Below are 21,341 nucleotides of genomic sequence, written 5' to 3'. Positions count from 1 at the left end.
GTAAGCGAGTCGCAGTTTCCATATTTCTCACATCTTTATATACTGTGCCTCTTTAGAGATAGAAAGCATGGTAGAGAAGGGCTTAAATTGGCCTTAATTGGACAATATCTAAAGACTACACTTTCGGAGCCCTGGTCCCTTTGCTTGATAGGTCTAAGTGGGAAAAGCATCAAAAATTTGCTGGGTAGTACTTAAAGAAAAAAAGATCAATAAACACTAGATCTTTCCTGACTTTGACTCATGAGAAAAATCACCCTCCTTCCTTCTCTCCTGCTCTCCTTCCCCACCCGTCTCCCTCTTTCTCTCCCTTCCTTACCTCCCTCACCTCCCTCCTTAATCATAATGAGCAAAGATGTACACCTGACTAGCAGGGACTCACCGGCCTAGAGAGCTAAGACATTTTATCGGGGTCTTCTTAGATTAAAGATACGTGATTTTCATCTCCAAATATTCACATGCCAAAGATAAATTATGGTGCTCCAAATTATATTCACTAGCTATATGGACACAGATTCATAGCCAAACAACTACTCACCCAGCCCCAAATTGCAATCCGCTTGTCATCCACAAATCCCATTTTTGAAAATTGTCTAAAACACATGGAAGAAGTCCATGAATTAGTATTGCACTGTGTACAGAGAACTAGGGTAAGTAGTAAGTTCACAAATGTGAAACCCTGCCATTTGCTCTCTATTTCCTCCTGTTGGAATCTAAGATTAATTACGGCCAGCAATCAGATAAACACCTGAGATGGATGTATATCTTTTTTTTTTTTTAACTTAAGAGCCAGATGAACAAGGTTTACTTTTGTTGGAGTCCATAAAAATTTTGTCTGTGTGTTTGTGTGTGTGTTTGTGTGTGTGTGTGTGTGTGTGTGTGTGTGTGTGTGTGTGTGTATGATTCACAGAAAACAAATCCTGGCAGTTTTTTTCACAGCTTTATATAAAAATTTGCAGCCCAGATGCACTTTTCTTTACATAATTGAATTTAAATCTCTCCAGATGTTTTTCAGTTGAAGAGAGGCTGCCCCCGCAATGGAGAAATAGAGGCGCATGGAAAACATCTGGGTAGGGCTTAGGAAGGTCTCTGGGCCCCCTACCTGAGAACTTAAACACCATTCTCTAAATAAATCCCTTCTTTTGCTGGGTGTTGATTAGTTAGCTCAGCACCATTAAGTAGGAAGCAGTTTTTCCTTGATGGATTAAGAAGTCTTTTTGCCACAAAATTGGGCCCCGGATTTGTATCCAGTTAAAGAAATGAGAAAAATGTTTTATGCACCCACTTTTTAATCTTAGCCTTACAACAAAAGGTAATTTGTTTGCTTTAAGAAGCAATCTAGCATATGGGGCTCTTTAACTTCTAGTATTGATGGGGGTGGGGGTGAGGACCCTTGCACTGACCTATATGTGACTTTGGGAATTTTTGTGTTTTCAATTATAGATATATGCCTTAGGCAGCCCTGAGTTAAGCAATATTAGAAAAAAATTAAGTCGTTTTCAACTCATTATCTTCTCCCTGTAAACTTTTAAAACTTAGAACACATATATGTATAGAAATGTGCACCAAATCATGAGTGAACAAGTTGATAAACTTTACAGAATGAGTATATCCTTGGACTGAGATAGAGTGCAGTACTATGCCCCAGAAGCTTCTAGGTCATTACCCCTTGCAGAAGGAAAAAAATGAAACGTTTTCCTTTTATAAGAGTCCAATTTGTGCCCGGTTTTGGACTTTATATAAAACGGGTCATGCAGGAGATACACTTTTGTGCCTGGCTTCTTTCATTCAACAGTCTGTGAGATTCATCTACGTTGCTGTATATAGTTCTTTTTAGTTGCTGAATTAGTATTCTATTGCATAAATACACTACATCTCATTAACTTTTTAAACTGGAGATGTATATTGTGGATACCCAATTCTGTAATTTTGGATCTGAGAAGCCCTGGACACTCTGCCCTCTCTCACAGAGGATCAGTCTGGATAAATAAAACTTTAGTTTTAAAATATCACAGCCCTACTCCTGAACCAGTTTATCCTCTGTCTCTAATCTAAACTTCCCTTTCTCTCTACTTTACTTTAAAGGAAAATAGCTAATCATTAACTTTGGTGTAAGACACTTAGGGATACTTAGTAAATTGCCCTCTTTTCTTCTCTTTGGTTGTTTCTTGTTTTTAAAGGCATTCTCCTCCACCCATTTCATCATTCACCATTCTTCTGCATTTCCTAGTTTATGATTTCATAACATTATTTTAAATTGACCACCTGTCATGCTTCCCTAGACATTCAGGCAGTTGGTTATAGAAACTCAAAGACTGCATTTCCCATTTACCAGTTGAGTGCAGTTGAACTGGAGCATGCATTTGAGACTCCAATTGAGTTGGAGACCTCGATTCAGATTCTGACTTCCCCTGGCAAATTACCTAACCTAAGAGGCTGCATTTTTTACCTGAAGCATGGGGTACAGATCCCCACTTCATAGGGGTGCTGTGCCGTTCCCATGACAATGCGGGTAAAACCTTGCCCATTACGTGGTAACCATTATCCATCAGTAACATCTCTCTTAAGCCAGACCACATCTATCTGTGGACTCATGACTGGAAAGCGCAACAATGAGATGTGATTCATACTTAATGAAACCCTTACAATTGTGAGTGAAGATGGCTGTGCTCCACAATTCTCCCCAAATGGCAGAGTAACCCTCAACCAGACTGTAGGAGCCACTCTTAGGACTTGATAGCTACCCCACGTTAACACACAGCCTCCTACACTATAAAGGAACACTGGACTCCTTCACTTAACCTTGACTACAGGGATGGTCCACTTGTTTAGTCAGATGTTTACTCGGGGCTGCATTTATCCCTCAGATGAATGTCTGACATCTATCCCTTGACAGATGAATGTCAAGTCTCTGCTCCCAGAAGGAGGTAGCACATATACCAACTCCCTTTCTAGAGTCACAGAGAGGAATTTAAGAAATATGTCTTTTTTAACCTTTATATACGTCTCTAATGACATACATTTTTATCTAAGTGTGGTATCTTCACTGAAAATGTACCCCAAAGAAAGAAGATTCATCCAAGGACACTTTGCATTCTTTCCACTTTACAACTTTAAAATATAAATCGAGAGGGAAAAATCAGATGACCTTCGGATTCATCTCCTACTCACTCACCTGGCTGCTTCAATTTGATCTTCAACTTCAAATGTTCCCAGTCTTCTGTTGACTGCGTGCATGATCTTGTCTCCTTGGTAACCACTTCCTCTGCCATCAAAGCTGGCTACAATAACGTTTTCTGTGCTTGCAAGGTAAGTAGCCCAGTTGAGTCTGAAGACAGCGTCTGCTTTTTGACTACACGGGCCTGCATATCTGTGAAAAATCCCAAATTGTTAGCCGTTGCGGTTTTTCTGAATCAAATGAGGCGTGCCTGTATTTCTACTCCCTGTGGACAAGAAATGTGCATCTTTCCCGACCACAAGCCTGAAACTGTGCCAGCCACCAGGGTGTCCACAATGCTTCCTCTAAAACTTGGCAACATGGCTATAATGGCTGTGTGTTTCCTTCAAAGATGCCCATTGGTTTTATCTTTGAAGACTGGTATCAAACACAGACTTCAGAGGCCAACATTTTCTAAGTCGTATATTTCTTGGAAATCAAAGAAATAAATACTTAATAGTTGGGACAGGGATGTTGTGTTATGAAAAATTAATGAGGATGACAATCGCTGCAGCTTTGACTATATTCTTCCCCCCTGGCTTGCAAGCACTCCTACTCTACGTGTGCATTTCCTAGGCTGGAACTTCCTAAAGGGTGGCTTGACTGCTGTGTAATCCGCACCCCCTCTCCCCAGCCCTGCACAGGGTGCCACACTCAGGCTCCACAAGTCACTGTGGAGTGGGCCAAGGTATGCATGACCACTAGTCCTTAAAACTTCAAAGGAAAAAAGAAGTGGACGGTCTTGAAAAACCTGTACGTTTTTATTCCGCACTCTATTCATTAACGAGCTTAACTCCCTGCTAGCTGCAATCTTTACAGGCTAGACCCCACTCCCACGCAGCTGGATGCCCAATCGCCATCAAGCCCTCTCATTTCCATTTGTTAATCAAGGCAATTCCCTATAGCTCCTTGCATCTCACTTAAATATGTCATCTTTGCACAATCTACGGGACTCCTGGACCCAGACCTGGTCCGGTACCTCTCCCTCCCAGCCCATCCCTCTTACTGGTCTGCTCACTGCTCCCTCCACTCAACATGCCTTTGCTCTTCCTAGGGATGGAAGTCAAAAGAACTTTGGTTTTAAACAAAACATTGTATTACTTTCATCTGAAACATTCTAACTTTAAAAAGAAGAAGCCATTCATGCATTTCTTGGGCGAGTAAACATTTTTTAACAACATGTGAAATGCCTTGGTCCTTTCAATGATACTAGATTTCGAAGGGGAAGAGCTTCCCTTAATATTAGTTATGTATCAAGTTACCCTACCCGCTAAGATTAAACAACACTATTTTTAAAAATAGAAAACAAAGATTTAAACATCTAAGGATGGGAAGAGGAAAACAACTAAAAAGAAAAGGGCAGTAAATTTACCATGTGTTTTTAAACTTTCCTAAATAAAGTGGAGGTCTAGCCATTCCTCACTGGGGAGTTGAAGAGGATAAAAGTCTCACTCTTTTCTAAAATATCTGTTTCCAGTATTGGGGCTAAAGCCTAAAGCAAATTAATGTCACTCTAGTCAAAGTTAGGCTTACTGAAAATGAAACAGCACATCCGGAACTTTGAAATAACCTTTTTTCTTTCTTTGAGCTTTTATGTTTTGTTTACATGGAACTGTAAATACAGTGCAACAAGGTTGTGTTGGATGCTAACACCCCCTCTTTTGTGGGTGGTGGTGGTGGTTACAACAGAAAAGTGATGTTCTTGAGTCTCAGTTTCCTTTTCTGTATAATGGGCCCAACAGAACTCCTCACATCGGTTTGCAAATTACCTGGCAGGTAGCAGGCACCCGGCACATTTTTTGGCTTGTTTCTCTTATTTTTAATCAAGGATATGAGACAATCTAGGACAGGAGGAGTGGCCTTGTGCCATTATGTGTGAGTTCAGGGCAATTTTAGAAGGACTGAAGTAAAATGTATTCCCAGTCATTATCAAAAATATTTTACAAAGATGCCACGTTTAGAATTTGCATGACTTTACATTTACTGTTCAAAGATGTGTGATTTCAGAACTTTCTCTGAGACTTGAAAAAGTCTGGATTATAATGAATAATTTCCTATATCACATCTTCTCTTCACCAAAGAGGGGAATGAAAAATACCAGGCAGTGGTATTTCAGGAACTAAAAGAAGAGAAACCTGATGTACTAATGCATCAAAGGCCACTAATGGCGATATTTGGGCAAGTTTGGGGGTAAGGAAGTTGTGAAGACTATTAATACCCATCTCTTGCATGTTAAAATGTCTATGAGGTAAGGATAAAACTGGTGACCTGAAAATTCCTTTGGAATTCCCCTGTAGTTCAGAGAAATAAATCAAAACTAAAGGACCGTATGCCATTACAACAGAAAGGTGTCTACTTTCTCCATTCGAAAGATGGTAGAAAACAAAGGTTTGGATTTGTGATTGCAAAATGGAAGAAGGAAATAGTAAAATTCTTCACAATGATTCAGGAAGAGACAAAGGATACATTCGCCTCTAATTTTCTGCTAAGCTGCACTAGGTAAAAAATGTCCAATGATTAACTTTTAATTTGTTCCCTCCTCTTGAATACTTACACATCTATTAGTAGAGGATATTTCTTGGATGTATCAAAATGAGGAGGCAAGATCATCTGATACCAGAATTCTAAACAAACAGAAAGATGGATCAGTAAATTAAGAGTAATTATTAGCACACGATCTAGGTTTCTTTGCAGTGATAAATCATCGTTAGTATTCAACAATTTGTTAAATTATAATAGAAAAAAATGAACTGCTTGGAATCAGTATGCTTTTAAGATATAAAAACATTCTCTTTCCGGTTAGAATACTAGTTAAGATTAAAGCAATAAAGTTGTTTCTAATATATCTAATTAAATATATTGGTGCCTTGTAAAATAAAAGTGCATCTTAGAATTGCTAATGTTTTGTTTTTATGATTCTGTTCTTTGGCATCTGATCTACTTATCTAGTTTGTTTATGGCTTATGTTCTAAGTTTTCCTCCAAAATGTTTTCCTCTTCTTGAATTTCCTTGAAGATGTTTAGGATTTTTAGTTGGCCCTAACTCTATTTTAAAATTCTGATTTAATAACATTTTTGTAATTCTTATTGCCATCCCAGACCGCAAAGCTGAGTTCCCATTTCCAGCTCTGTGTCTCACAGAATGAAATCAGGCTTACACGCAGCAGACTGTTATGTACGTTCTATATGATCTGCAGGTCTGTTTAATTCTCTCTGCTTGACCTAGCATCAGTCTAATAAAATCTGTCCCTAAATAATGAATTGGTTTCCTTTGTTCCCCAAATCAAGATGAGTTAGATTAATAAATCTTAAAGAGAGAGAGAGAGAGATTGAGAAATTTTCTATATTTTAATCAGATTATTTCCAGCTTCAGTAGATTTAACCTATAGGGGAAAAAAATCCGTATCTCTAGAGCTGCTGTTTCTTTATGTTTATCTTTCTTTTCTTCCTTTCTTTTTTTTTTTTTTTGTTGTTAAAATTATTTTAGTTGAGGAAAAAAGAAAGGTTTAAGAGTAAATCTCTATATAGATAGATTTCCCTTCAATTTGTATTTGTATTTTAAATATATGCCTTCTGACTAAATGTGCTTATAAGAATAAAATTTAAGTCTTTATTATTTTTCAATAGAATGTCAAACCATGTGTTGATCATGATGTTTTTAATAAATATGCCAAACCCACCATTTGATCTCTCCTTTGTTTGAATTTGTACTAGTGGATTAGAAGTGTTTTAGTTCCATCTTTCTGAAGATGCCATTTTTTCTTTAGGTGTGGGGGCGTGCTTTGTAATCCCCAGTCCCACCTCCTACTGCCCCTCCTCCTCGACGCCCCCACCACCCCCCTTCCCTGGAGTTTGAATGTACAACCGCCTCCCAGCTGGACTCTCCAGCTCTGGCAGATCCAGACTCAGTGTCCTCCCTACCAGGTTGCCCATCCAGTCCTGTGGTTTTCCCTGAGCCAAAAACTTTCGGGGTCCCCCACTGTTTGTCAAATCTCAGTATGCAGGGCCTTCCGCACCAGCAACCCAGGTAGCTCTCCGGAACTCTAAGTCCTTGCCCATCATGCCAGCAGCACCAGCATCACCTAAGAGCCAAGTACAAACTCTAAACCCTGGGCTCACCCTGCCTTGCTGGATACCAAGACTACTGTTAACAAGGTGCCGGGTGATTCATATGCACATTCAGTTTCAGCAGCCCTGCCCTAAGCTCTTCTTCACAAGCACCCTCTACTCCCCAGCGCTTTTCCTGCCACTTAAAATTGGATGGATCTTTTCTACTGGATTTTACTGAATCTTTTTTTATTAGTATCCTATATTTAAAAAAAACTTAAATCAGTCCTGATGGATTTCCCCATCCCCCATGAGTAATTAGCTCTTAATGGGAAAAACAGCCAACAAATACAAATGAACAAACTACAAAATTTCCTACTCAAAGAACACTCTCCCCAGCCCCCCCCCCCCCCCCCCCCCCCCCCGTTCTCAGTGGTTCCCGCACACCATCCCTGCTCAGGCTCCCAGCACAGGGACCAGGCTAACTATGGTAAAGAGAAAGTTAGGAAAAATTCAAGATTTCTCTCCCGAGATTGAAGTTTTAACATTTTACAGCCAACCCTAATTTTTTTATACAATCACGTCAGATATTTTTTATCTCTTTGGGTTAAAGGTAAAATATATCAGGATATCATTAAGTTAAACACTCAATTAATACTTAATAGCAGAACAGAGTTACTAACAGAATGAAACATAAGCAGCAATAGTTTTTTCAAAGACTAAGCAGCATTTTTTTCCAAATGCCTTCATTTTAACAGAATAACTTTTACATAGAGTGGTATTGTATTTTAAAACAAAAAACATGTAAAACTAGCAGTTTTCATGACAGAATATTTCATAGAAAAAAATAACCTCAAATTAGATGTACATATAATAAAATGTGTATTTTCAGATCAAGTTACCACGTTTAGTTATATTTTTTATTGGTGTTTCCAGGAGCAGTTCTGTTCCCAAGGAGATTTAACTTACTTGTTTCATTCAAAATAATGAAATCCAGTTTTTTTGAGGGCATCTGGACATCCTGCAGCATTTTATCCAAAGCTGAATTGTCTTCCAGGACTCTCAGTTCTAAGCAAATATTGCAGACGGCAGTAATTTGTTACAATGTGAAGAATTCAGATTGTGCAAAGTGCTAACAAACAAGTAGCAATTCACTGATGGGACTATACATACTTTGGATTATAAACCTTGAGTTCAAATCATTTTTTTAAACACTCTAAAGCCAAAAAAAAAAAAAAAATCCCACTACGCTAAGTACCTGTTGATCTTATTCACACACACTTTTCTAAAAAGCAAAGGAAAGGTGAAATGCTAGGAAATACCTTTATCGTCGCTGCTACTATGCAGAGTATAGAGGGGCAGACCAGGGCCTGTTAACAGGAAAAATGTTTTAGGTGAGGCTTTTTAAGAAAAGAAGATAGCATATTTTTAAAAAAATGGCCATTTGATACCATTTAACTTTGATATGATTTTAATACCATTTAGCTCTGACAGAATAAAAATCATGGTAGATAAGGTGCTTACTAAGTGTTAGCTGTTTTTCCTTTTCCTTGGAATAGGTGCAATTTGAGATTAAGAAGTATTACCGGAAAGGCACAAGGATCAGTACAATGAAGCAGAAAATGAACCTCTGGCCCCGTTGAGTGCCTTGGGCATGCTGCCTACAATTTCCTCAACTGTGAACTAAACCCACCAAACCCTGACACGGCTGGCTATCTTTCCTTCCCAGCCCTAAATCCACAATCTGGCAATGACCACGCCGGCTCTCGGGCCCTGCCCCCTTAGGGCGGAGCTCGGGAGCCAGCCTGGGGGTGGGGGTGGATTTCCCTCCCGCTGCCCCCACCCCACTGAGTCCTGAGCCAGGGGGCACATCTGCACAGTGCCTGACTTGGATAAGCGATTCATTTCTGGCATGCAAAAGTGTTTTTCTCGCATGAACATATCTTCACTATTTATCCCAACTGGTAGTTGCAGACTAGAAGGTAATGTATAGAAAAGCTATTTGGTGAGCTATTTAATTTTGATGCATTTAGATAATATTAATGTTTTACTCTTGATCAGAACCACAGTGAAGGCATTATAAAGACCTGGGTTTGAATCCTGGCTTCCCTGCTGTGTGACAACATATCTATGTTCCATCTCTTTACATATAAAAGGAGAACAGTATCACTTTAAAGAGTTTTCTTAAGAATCAAACAAGACTACAAATATAAAACTTTTAGCACAGTTCCTAGTATGAAATGTGTGCCCAAGAAATGACTAAAAACAGTCACAGGAAAAAAAAAAAAAGAAAGAAAGAGAAGAGAAAGATGTAATAATGAAGAAAATGTGCTAGTAAATAAAGATTCAGATAGCTGGTTTGGAGATCTCTTTCCAGCGAGGGACAGTTCTTTCTCAGAATATCCAGATTCTTTCATTTTGAGAAGTAATCTAGCATAGGGCTTATTGGAGGGCTGAGGAGGGCTCAGGAGATGGAGACCTGTGCTTGAATCCTGTTGTGCCTCTTATTAGCTGTGTGACCTGTGGAAGTCACGTTGCCTGTCCTTTCCAAGTTTCTTCATTTATAATAAAGAAAACAATAATAAAATAGCAACAGAAGATGGAGCAGTGAGCAGGTTGGGTGACAGACACTACTCACATACATTTTCTCATCTAAAGGGGCAAGTGCATAAAATAATAATTAAAAAATCTACAATAAAAAAGCTACAATAAAAAATCTATATGTATATATGCACACACACACACACACACATATATATTATATATGTGTATAAAATGAGGTGCCTCTGCTATACCTAGTCTCCAGTGTATGTGTATATTTGTTGTGAGTTCAGTCAAAAGCAAGCCATGCAACTCTCTTGGTTAGAAGGAGAGGAAAGGTGGTTAACTTACCACTTAGATGTGCTTGAAGAGAAGGGGACTTATGGGATTTCAAGAGCTCCTCAGATTCAAGAGGAGAAAACTAAGCAGGGCAGAAAGAATGTTTCCCAGACTGGACACAGAAAGGGATAGTTGGGCAGAATGAGTCAGGATGGGGACAGCTGGGTAGCTCAGTCAGTTGAGCATCTTCCTTCGGCTCAGGTCATGCTCCCAGGGTCCTGGGATCGAGCCCCACATCGGGCTCCCTGCTCCGCGGGGAGCCTGCTTCTCCCTCTCCGTTTGTTTTTCCCTCTCCCTCTGCTTCTCCCTCTGCCTGCAACTCCCCCTGCTTGTGTGCTCTCTCTCTCTGATAAATAAATAAATAAGTAAATAATCTTAAAAAAAAAAAAAAAAAAGAATGAGCCAGGAAGGTGGTAAGAATATTGTCTGAAGAGCAGAAGGAATGAAATCAGCTGGTGAGTGGAAGGCCGGAATGGAAGGAGCCACTTCTGATAGACAGACATGATGTTCTCCCTCCCCTTGGCAGTTCACACTTACCTGAACACCTCAGTTGATAGTACTTTGCCTCTTTACTAAATGATACAGAATAGTACTGACACCTTTCTGGATTCAGCTCACAACTCAGGCATGTCACCTTTGTGTAGTCACTCAGTTGGATTCTGTAAACCAATGGTGGAAATTAAGTGCTTAATGAAAGGATAAATGAAAAGACAGGATTGAATAATGCCATATTCTAGTTTCAAAGGTATCAGAATGCCAAAACAATGCTCAAAAACTTTTTTTAATGTGCAACAAATACATGGATTAATTCATAACAACCTCAAACCTCCCATTGTTTGGGAATAACACAAAACATCTAATAAAGTCATTCTCTGCTGTTGACACCTGGGGTGTAATTTATAAGGGAATGAAAGTGCTCAATTACAATTCTAGTTAGTTAAAACACAGAAAAACAAAACAAAACCAAACCCAGAAATCGTTCTTCAGCTAAAAAGACTCAAGTCAATAATTTGATTTAGCTCTTACTTATAAAGATTTCTTCCTCCTGGCATTCCTTTATATTCATTACTAATGTAGTATCTGGGAAGAAAACAAATTAAATATATATTGATTATGTTTTTTAAGAAAGTCAAGCACCCTCTATTTAACTCAACACCAAACATTCATGCTGGTCCCTCTCGCATCCTTCTCCCCTGCCCCCTCTCCCCCAGAAGCCTATTTCCTGTCATCTCTAAATAGATTAGGAGATCCTATTTTTTAAAGTAGACTAAAATATCTGAATGCAGGGATTGTTCCCTTCACTAAAGTGACAAGTAAAAACTCAAAAAAAAAAAAAAAAAAAGTCTTTTGTGAGAAAAGTGCCACCGGACAGCCAGCCTGAAGTTTGAGAGCCCACGTACCTATATTGTTTTCCATATTTGCTATTTTACAGCACAAACTACTAGACGGCAGGAGCCCCATCTTTCTGAGAGCAGCTGAGCCACTTCTAAAGAGGCCTTTTAAAAACTTCTTTGGGCAGTGGCAAAAATCCTCCGTGGTGAGACCCAGTAATGAATTATAGAAGTGCCTTAGATTCTAATGAAAAATAACACTCCTTTGCCACCAACTCATGCATAGTAGTTGACAGCTTCTGCAAAGCTTTCCATTTTCCAGAGTAAGGTCGAGATACGGACAGATAAAATAGCCTCTCCAAGCCTTCCAAAAATTTGGTGCCAGTTAAAATTTAACCAAATGCCCCTGATTCTGATTCGGTGTTCCAAGACATTTTAAGAAAAAGAGGCTACAGCTCTTCTAATGCAAAGCAGGTAAGAGCAAGAGGTAGAGCTGCTTGGTGGCATGGTATCAAATCTGCCAGGCGTATGTGAAAATCATTAAGGCTTCCGTATGCTAAAAAGAAAAAAAGTACTGAACACATTCCAAATAGACTATTCTTTATTTGTAGGAGATTTTCCCCTACTTCTGGGCAAAGAGGATGTGATTACGACAAGTATGTTTACATCCTATCAATTATTAGAATACTCACAGGTAATCACTGGTAAGAGCTTCTATCCCGATGACTTCCCAAGCTCCTTTTGTAATAAATGTGCAACCCTAATGGGATTTTTTAAAAAGACATTTATTAACCTCTCTAATCGAAGTGGAGGGTTGAATCTTTTACAGCAGCAATTTAGATAATCTTGGGTCTTCTTGGGTTTCCCCTCTCTATCCCATCATCCTCCAGATACCCCTTTGGAATTTGAATTAGCCAGATTATTAGTACCTCCTGATTGACTTTACCAAGTGTTTCCACTTCAAGTTAGTCTCATTAAAAAAGAGATCAACCTGAAATAAATTACGTAAGAATACTTACTTGCTTATCTATTTGGAATAGGCAAATGTGCTTGTAGCCATCTTGGTTGCTGATGATCTTGTAGAACCTCTTCCCGTCGGAGGTAAAATGAGGCTCTGAAGGCCTAAACTACAGAATAATAGAAAACAAAAAAACAGATTAGAGCGCATCAGTCTCATCTCAGTACCAACTTTAATTTTTCCAAGTCCTCTCAACACCTCTGCCCAAAACCCATGCTTCATTTACTTGCCAAGAGAAACCAGAGTGTCTCAAAAGAAAATTCTCCTTCTAGAAAATGCAGACAAAAAGATCTCTCAGGGAATTTTTTGTGCAGAGTAAATGAGAGAAAGCACATAAAGAGGCTTACGCAGGACTCTCAACACATATCAGTGGTATTGTTATCTCTGGACATCTCTCTGTGGAGGATAACTCTATGACTTCTGGCTATAAATGTGCAAAAATTAGCATTCATCTTTCAGTTTTAAGAAGTAAATTTCCTCAGTGTCACAGATGTGCTTTCTTGAAACAGACTATTATTATTATTATTATTATTATAACTGGGAGCTTGTACATCTTAATCCCCTTCACCTATTTTGCCCATCCCCCACGCCGCTTCCCTCCTGGCATCCATGAGTGATTGCTTTCTGTTTGGTTGGTTAGTTTATTTGAACAGACTATTATTTTTACTGTTTCAGAAAAGAAGCGGTTTTTAATTTGAGGGCTTTGTCCCCTCCTTTTTAAATACTTATTTCTTTTTGAAAGCCAGCAAGGGTTTAACCATTTCTGGACCGGATACTATAAGGAATGTCTGTCGTACATTTCACATGGAAAGATTCTTATAGTTACCATTTTTATTGTAAGTCTTTTCATTCTGCTAAGTAGGATCAACAATTTACCAAAAAAGTAGTTGTATGGAAATATAGTATAAAATTTCCATTTTTCACAGTTCAATAAAAGATAGTTCTCAGAACATAATGTAGTTTAAGCAGAAGAATATCTATCCCAGCCTGAAGGGAATATGTCGCTTTACGACTTCGATTTCCTTCCTACATTTGAGAGCAGGTAGGAGATGGTCTTTTAAAATTGTTGGTTCACTTTACCCTCGATGTTTCCTCTCTTATCAGCTCCCATTTTGGGAAGGAAGAAAAACGCTTCCCTCTTCTCTTTAGTGATTCAAAGTGGATTCATTTCTGGAGCAAGCTGAGGCGTGCAGTGCACTTGGTGTTCTCATTACAGCTCTCTGAAACACATTCCCCTCTCTAGACCTGTGTTCACAGCCTCATCTTTTTAATACATTTCCCTGTTTCCCCTGGATGGAGTTGTGCCTAGTAGAAATGTGTGAAAAGTGGCATCTGTCTGGTTAAATACAGAGAGGAAAAAACATATTTTTTTCAAAGAGTCGTGAGGAAGTGTAGCATGTCTCTTGCCATGGAGGAAACCACTTTTCATGTTGGCAAACCTCTCCCCTCTGCCCAATCAATGCCTGAAGAGAAGGGACGTGTGAATGCTATCGGAGCTCTGAGCCCAGCTGGATGGGGTCCTGTTTCTGGACCAGGGGCCTCCCCTGTATACCCCAAGAGATGTGAATGAAATCTTTACTTTTTTTTTTTTTTTGGTCCCTTTGTTTCTCTCTTAAAGGAGACTTAACAGAAGGTATCGTAAAAATTAGGTGAGATTTGTTCATCATCTTTCTATGGGATGCCACAATGGCTGCAGATCCTCCGCTGACTTGTTTCGTCCCATGGCCCGGTAGCCACACGGTTGGTGATTCTGCCCAAGGCATAGTGCAGCGGGAGTGAGAAGCTTGACTAGTCTCTGCGGGTCACCGTCCTTTCTTGGATAAAACTGCATCTGGGGCCTAGTAAAGCGTAAAGCCACACGAGTATGATTTCCTCCAAAGGGAGGTGCACAGCAGTGTTGCTGGACGGATACAGTCGCTGCCGAGTTGCTGCTGGATATAGTCGCATCTCCTTACACATTTGCGCAGGCGGTGGATGGAAGCCATGTTTTCTGCCTCCAAAGCACAGGACTTCAAAGATGAGGTCAACGAGTATATTCTGCGTCTTAGCTGCTTTTCAATAGCAGTTGCTTTTTAACTTTTCAGGAGCTACCATTTGCCTAGAGTATGTCTTTTGTTTTGTCTGCCCTCAAGTTTTCACTTGTCCTGTTCCTTTTTCCACCTGAGCATGTTCTATGTTCCCCATGAAAAACTATCTCTGCAGGGCGCATTTAAATATTTTGAGAAAGGGCGCCTGGGTGGCTCAGTTGGTTAAGCGACTGCCTTCAGCTCAGGTCATGATCCTGGAGTCCCGGGATCGAGTCCCACGTCGGGCTCCCTGCTCAGCGGGGAGTCTGCTTCTCCCTCTGACCCTCTTCCCTCTCATGTTCTCTGTCTCTCCTTCTCTCTCTCTCAAATAAATAAATAAAATCTTTAAAAAAATAAATATTTTGAGAAATTGGTCAAGTAATATCTCTATTAATAGCAAATAACATGGGGCCCCCCTTTGGTATATCTGCCAAATATCGAATAGCTCTGAGTATCTGATCCATACCACAAAAACCCTGTAACTCTTCAGCACTTACTCTTCCAACCCAGCCAGTGGTACTCATTTCAGCATGTTCTTGTGCCTAAGGAGGGAAAAATACAAGGCAGCGTTTCAGAGAGAAATAAGATACTAATTCTATTCTTTATCTGCAACTCGTGGTAACAGAAGCAAAACTGCACTTAAAATAATGGAAAACTATCTCCATTCATATAGTTGTATTCATGCTCAGATTGTTTTTATGATTGCATTAGAACAGTTACCTCTCTTGCCTAGAGCTCTGTCTTCCATATGTGGCCCTGGAAGCTCCCCCAGCATTTTTAACTCAACCCGTACGGAACAGAAGATGATGTCGTTTATCTTGCCTCCATCCCCACCGGCTTGTTCTGATGCCTTCATTCTTCTGCTTCGTGCCACCCCTCACCCAAGCCAGAGCCTCGGGAGTCACTGTGGATGCCTCCTCTCCTCACTGCCGCCTCCCCGGCCCCTGGCTCCTGGTTCTCTGACTTCTCTCCTCCTACTGCACTGTTACTGCCTTAGCTTCTGGTCTCGCCCGGTTTCGCTTGGCCCGTTGCCCTGACCTCTCCCGGTTGGAGACCCTGCTGCTCTTCTCCTCTTCCACCCTGCTCAAACCCCGCTGACCTCGTTTGGCAGCAGACAGTTCTATCCCATTACGATGCTCTCCTGTCTAACACCTAGAAATAGCTCCCCGTGTCTTACAAGTAAGTCCAAACTCCTCAGACCGGCACCTGAGCCTCAGCCCACCTCCACCCTCGGTTCTCACCATGGTGCCCCTCCCCAGCCCCTCATCCTCTGGAGCCCCAGACCCTGGCGCTCCCAGCCATTCACGGGATGCCTTTGCACAGCTTCTGCTCCCAGGGTCCTTGTGCCCTTCTCTGTCCCGGGTGCTCTAGGCCTCCCTTGTCATCTCCCATTGCCTGTTCTCAGTTGAGTGGATCGTCTTCTTTGGCCCTCCATTCCCTCTGTACTTTGCTTATACCCTTTTAGGGCACAATATCCTGATAGTAGGATGACAGAATTGGCAGGAAGCAAAGAGCTTAGGTTTTCTAGTTTGGATTCTGGCTGTCATGTGACCTAAGCAAGCTCCTTAACTTCACAGAACCTCTGTCTCCACAGTGTCTGGCTACTGTGAGTGTTCAAGAAACCGTAACTGTTATTACTGATTATCCTAATGGTATTCCCTATACTAAAACATACACATTTTGGGGACTGGCATGTTGTCTAATTTGTTTGTTTTTGTTTGTTTTAAATCCAGAGCTATGCACGGCATAGCATAGTAGGTAGGACGTAGGGACATAGTAGGTAATCAGTGTTTGCTGTATAAATAAACGAATGGGCAAATCAAGATATGGTGTGCCCAAGCTTTCGGAGGCAAGAATCTGCACTGTGCCCAACCAGGCTGGGAAATGTGTATGTGGGGGGGGGGGGGTAGTATGTAGGCACAGAGCCTATTACCAGAAAAGGGCTTGGAGTGGTGTCCTTCATATATGCCAGTAAACCTTCCCTGGACGTCGCCCCTCCTGAGGTTGCTGGTTCCCACAGGGGCTCTAATTCTGATTCACCAGCTTGGCTGAACCTTGTGGTTTCTTCTGGGGAATGCCCTGCCCCCCAGCACCTCGAGGCTGAATTAACACTCGCCTTTGTCTTAATGTTGCCCCCCCCCCTCCACCTGGTAGTTATCTATTGATGTTCTAAAGCTCTTGACTGCTGAAAGATAGTCACAGGGTGGTAAGAGATTTGTGTGGCCTTTTGATACGTGTTTTGTTTCACATATTCTCAGCCAATCATTCTCCGCTCCCCATATTTTCTCTATGGAAACACACTTTGTTGACCTTGCAGCCACTGGCCCTCTTGGGCTTTCTGAATTTTGACATCAAATTCTATCTTCTGCGTTTCCAATCACCACCCCCTCCCCAAGTGATACTATCCATAACTAAGACAGTATGACTGATGAGGAGAGATGAAATGGAAGTACCACCAGATATCAGATTCTCTAAAAATTCGTCAAGACTTACCCACTGCCTCAGGATCTGACATAGAGTCAGAAAGAAAAGAAACTCAAACTTTATTTCCTGATTCCTAACCATTCCCTCTCCCTGTTTTTATATAGTCCTTGGATCACATGTAGCTTTAGAAGCAGAACATCCCCCATTAAACCTTACCACTGTATTTCTCCAGTTGTTGGTGGAATTATCATAGTCACAAATATCCATGACTGAATAGTTCTGAATCCTTCGGAGCCACTGCAAGGAAATCCTTTCTTCATTTACCCATGTCACATCACACAAGTAGTAATCCCTGGAAGGAAGGACGGAAGGAAAAAGAGAGAGAAAGAAAAAGAGAGAGAGAATCACTATTTCCAGACCTTGGTACAGATAGACATTTTACTCAATGAAATCAATCTTAAGAGGCATATAATTTTGAATGGTTGTCAAAACAACTTAATACCACAATATTTTACCTTTTCTGAAAACTTAAAGTGTAATTTAGTTTTGAATGGAAATTAAAATATATCTGACAGGAAAAACAGCAGCTGACAACGTAACAGTGGCTTAGCAAACGTGACTCACACCACGGCGCAGGATTTTTCAAGTCCTCAACTTGGCCTTTAGTGGTGCCAGGAAGTCAAGGGTGACGTTTTCCCATCTCTTTTCTGCTGTCTTGAGAGAACATTACAGTGAAGCCAGAGACACTGGCTGAGATTCGAATATTTTCTGGTAATCTGACGCGTGCTTCTCCAGAAAATCCTTACTTTTAAGGGTGAAATTATAACTGACCCTTTTCTCAAGCTCGTTTTCAAAGGGGAAAAAAAAATGACTCACATCTCTACAAACGTTGAAAATCAAATAATTATATTGTAAAAATTTTTTCTCAAAAGTCAAAACATGAACCATGTGAAAAAATCAAGGAACCGTAACATAAAATTTATACGAACGGAGATACCGCTAGCAATGCACCCTCCTCCAACACATACCTCTAAACGTTTTTGGAACTACCTTTTGATTTGCAGTGAGATGCATGGAATTCTCAATTTACCTTTCTGCTAGCCTACCTAAATATTTCCTCTGGATTGTTTATTTTATTTGCTCCTCCTAGCCCTCAGTGTGATTCTGAATGACCATTCTTAAATCATTGGTTTCCACTGTCTGATCAAAGCTTTGTTCTGTTTTGTCAGAAAATTTCCAAGAGGCTCTTTTCTCCCCCTTTCTTCCTGACTGGCCCTGGCCCCGTGGCCATATCCTCCTCATCACTCCGAACGCTCTAAAATGCTCCTTTGCTCTTCCCTTCACAGGCTGTGGCCACCCCTCCTTCTGTCTCTTTGCTGTCCTTGCCTGACCACAAGCTCTCTGAGGCACGGCCGCAGCTTTCTTGCTCCCAGGGTGTCCCCAGGCCCCAGCGGAATGAATACCCGGCACAAAATAGACACTGGAGCTGAAATTCTGTGGAATGCAGCGCTGACAAAGGGGAAAGTCCTATCGTGTTCTCTGTGGCCTCAATAACTCTGTCCTTCCTCAGAATTCACAGATCATGTCCTGTCTGCACTCCCTTCACAGACACGAAAGCAAACAGCCACTACTTACGAGCACTTAGGATGGATCACCACTTTACTATCCCCCCTCTATAGCTGGGGACACTTCCTGTGTTAATGTCCCCAGGGACACCTCCTGGCTGTCCCCGCTGCAAGCAGCAAGTACTGAAAGACCCCTTCACCCAGCAGCAAAACACCACCTTCCCACCAACAGGGACTCTTCTCCACTTCAGCCCTTTCTCTTGCTTATTAACAACCTATACGCTATCCAGTCAGCACGGTTGGTATTCCATGAACACCTTCTGAGATTTCCCAGCTGCCCCCTGCTTTGTTCAACCTGCCCTCAGTCTGAAACCTCTGCCATGCTCTGACTTCCTTAGGTCCTCCTCAAATATCCACTGTGCCTTCTTGGAAAGCCCCTCCGCCCGCACAGACATCAGCAGTCTTAAGGGGCTCATCACTAATGACTGCCAGGCTGCAGGGTCTGAGAGTTTGCGCACCTCTTTGCACGCACAGGACCAAGGGCACCTCATGGAGTCCAACTCTTCTGCCCTGTGCCCAGCCCACAGGCATTAAATGAGAAAATGGAAAGGCAAATAAATCTTGCTGGGGATAGGGACTAAATCATGCAAATGGGATGGAACAATGACATGCAAGGGAGAAAGTAAAACTTTCTGAGATTAACTTTCTAGACTAGGGGTCTGAAGACTTTTTCAGTAAAGAGCCAGATAGTAAATATTTCAAGTTTTGCAGGTCACGTGAGCTCTGTCACAGTGACTTATTTCTGCCTTTGCAGGACAAAAGCAGCCACAGACAAACACGTTTAGAGGAGTTGCAGTGAAACCCTGAGATCTGAAGGTCATATAATTTTCACATGTCATGAAATATTAGTCTTCTTGTGATTTTCCTTCCCAACCCTTCAAGATTGTAAAACCCTTTCTTACTTGCAGATCATGCAAAAACAGGCATGGGGCTGGATTTGCCAGTGGACCCCAGCGTGCTAATCCCTCCTCTATGCCCGTGGTTCTCAATCACAGATCAAATCCCTTTGTGAATCAGATGAAAATCATGTGCCTCTCTCTAGGGGCAGTGGGGCGGTGGGGGGGGGAGGAGTCTCTTCACTTACATGCACATATTTGCCCAGGGCTCCATGGGCGTCGATTAGGATCACAGGCTCCAGAAACAGCTTTCCATTTTCTAAAGTGTCCCGGTTGGGGAAAAGGGCGGGCGAGGGGGGAAGGAAACTCTTTAACATGATTAGTGGGTCACCTTTACTAAGTGCTGTATCCACTAAAAACCGTAGATCGTACTACAGGTTCAGAAATCAGCAGTAGAAAAGTAACTTTTCCTCATTCGAAATCGGAGTAATGAAATTTGGGAAGTCGGCCAGGAAACTCACATGCATCTGGCACCTTCCCTGCCCATTTCTAGATCAAAGGTTCATGACCCTGTATCTTCCACTCTCTCTGTCCCTCTCGGGTAGCCCAAGGTGTACTCTGCACCTTCTGATGCTTCCAGAAGGGCCGTTGGCCAGCCAGCAGATGGGACATTTTGAATCTTCATGGAAATATACTTCTGTTTAATCACAGCTTCTCTTTAGGATTTGGAATTAAGGGGAGACAGAACGACGCTGCATACCGCGCCCTGAGCCAAGATCGTGCCAGTCTGAGATGTCAGTGAGTCATTAAAAATGTATAAGGGAACCAATGGCCCAATTGTACTTTTTATTGAAGGGTTTAAGTCCCACTTAGGACCAGAAAAATCCAAAGAGCAGGATTATCAACTATAAATTACATTACATGCTGATTTTTCTTGAAGATTTATTTATTTATTTTTAGAGAGAAAGTGTGCATGCCTGTGCAAGTAGGCGAGGGGCAGAAGGCGAAGGAGAGAAAAGTTCAAGCAGGCAAACTCCCTGCCCAGCCTGGAGCCCCAGCTGGAGCTGGATCTCATGACCCTGAGATCATGTCCTGAGCTACCCAGGTGCCCCTAGATGCCGATTTTATTCTGTAAAAGCAGAGAGGCGTCTACTGAATAGATTGCTTATGTAATGGTGGGAAGGGGCAGAAGAGGGACCGTCAGGCAACCTGGACTTCCCTTGAGCCAGAGACCACCTATCCTGTCAGACATAGTTATTCAATAAGCTCTTCTAACTTCTGGGACAATGTTATTCTAAGGAGAGTATGGTTGACTTTAATACTAAAGCAATGGAGTGATTATTTCTGGATATAATAATAGGAGTTCACACCCATGAGCAGTTTACTCTGTGCTAAGAACTGTTCCAAGTGCTCCAAGTTTGTGGCACCCTATGGGCTAAGAAGGCTAGGGTTCATGTTTTGCAAACAAGGAAAGGGAGGTGTAGAAAGGTTCAGTAAGTTGCCCAAGGTCACACACTGGGAAGTGTCGGAGCCACGATTCAAACCAAGCAGTTGGCTTCAGATTTTCTGTTCCCAGTAGCTCCCTCTATAGAACCTCCACCCATCCCTCTGGTAAATACTGTTGGCTAGCTTCGCCCTCTTGCTTTTTTTCCAGGATAAAATTCCTCACTCTATGAGTGAGGTCTGTTTATTCCTACAGAGTGTGTGTAAACTAAATAGCTGAATTTTATAAAGCAAATTATATTCGAATGTACTGGGACAGACCTGCTTTTGAAGGTCATACTACAGAGAATCCCTTTGTAAAGTGACCACTGCGTAGGAGTTTAATAAATGTCTGTTGAGTTGCATTAATTTCCCTAATGTGTGTACGTGGTTTTTTTTTGGTATGTTAAGGATACTTA

General features: G+C 41.4%; 1 protein-coding gene across 2 annotated transcripts in view; it reads right to left on the bottom strand.

Moving 5' to 3' along the window:
* The window catches only part of DPP4 (dipeptidyl peptidase 4), a 77,444-nt gene that overhangs the window by 15,873 nt on the left and 40,230 nt on the right, over positions 1 to 21,341 (bottom strand). For both annotated transcript variants that reach the window (XM_025852577.2, XM_073883397.1), the window contains 11 exons: positions 17,196 to 17,331; positions 15,053 to 15,097; positions 12,491 to 12,598; positions 12,164 to 12,231; positions 11,167 to 11,220; positions 10,678 to 10,799; positions 8,583 to 8,630; positions 8,230 to 8,328; positions 5,769 to 5,838; positions 3,173 to 3,367; positions 536 to 590 (listed from right to left, as the gene is read on the bottom strand). In XM_025852577.2, the coding sequence (XP_025708362.1) occupies positions 536 to 590; positions 3,173 to 3,367; positions 5,769 to 5,838; positions 8,230 to 8,328; positions 8,583 to 8,630; positions 10,678 to 10,799; positions 11,167 to 11,220; positions 12,164 to 12,231; positions 12,491 to 12,598; positions 15,053 to 15,097; positions 17,196 to 17,331 (1,000 nt within the window). The remainder of the gene's footprint in view (positions 1 to 535; positions 591 to 3,172; positions 3,368 to 5,768; positions 5,839 to 8,229; positions 8,329 to 8,582; positions 8,631 to 10,677; positions 10,800 to 11,166; positions 11,221 to 12,163; positions 12,232 to 12,490; positions 12,599 to 15,052; positions 15,098 to 17,195; positions 17,332 to 21,341) is intronic.

This window comes from Callorhinus ursinus, unplaced genomic scaffold, assembly GCF_003265705.2.
Source record: "Callorhinus ursinus isolate GAN/ISIS: 27379988/994484 unplaced genomic scaffold, GSC_fseal_2.0 scaffold2, whole genome shotgun sequence".
In the NCBI taxonomy this organism is placed as follows: Eukaryota; Metazoa; Chordata; class Mammalia; order Carnivora; family Otariidae; genus Callorhinus; species Callorhinus ursinus.
This window is presented reverse-complemented; position numbering and strand designations above follow the sequence as displayed.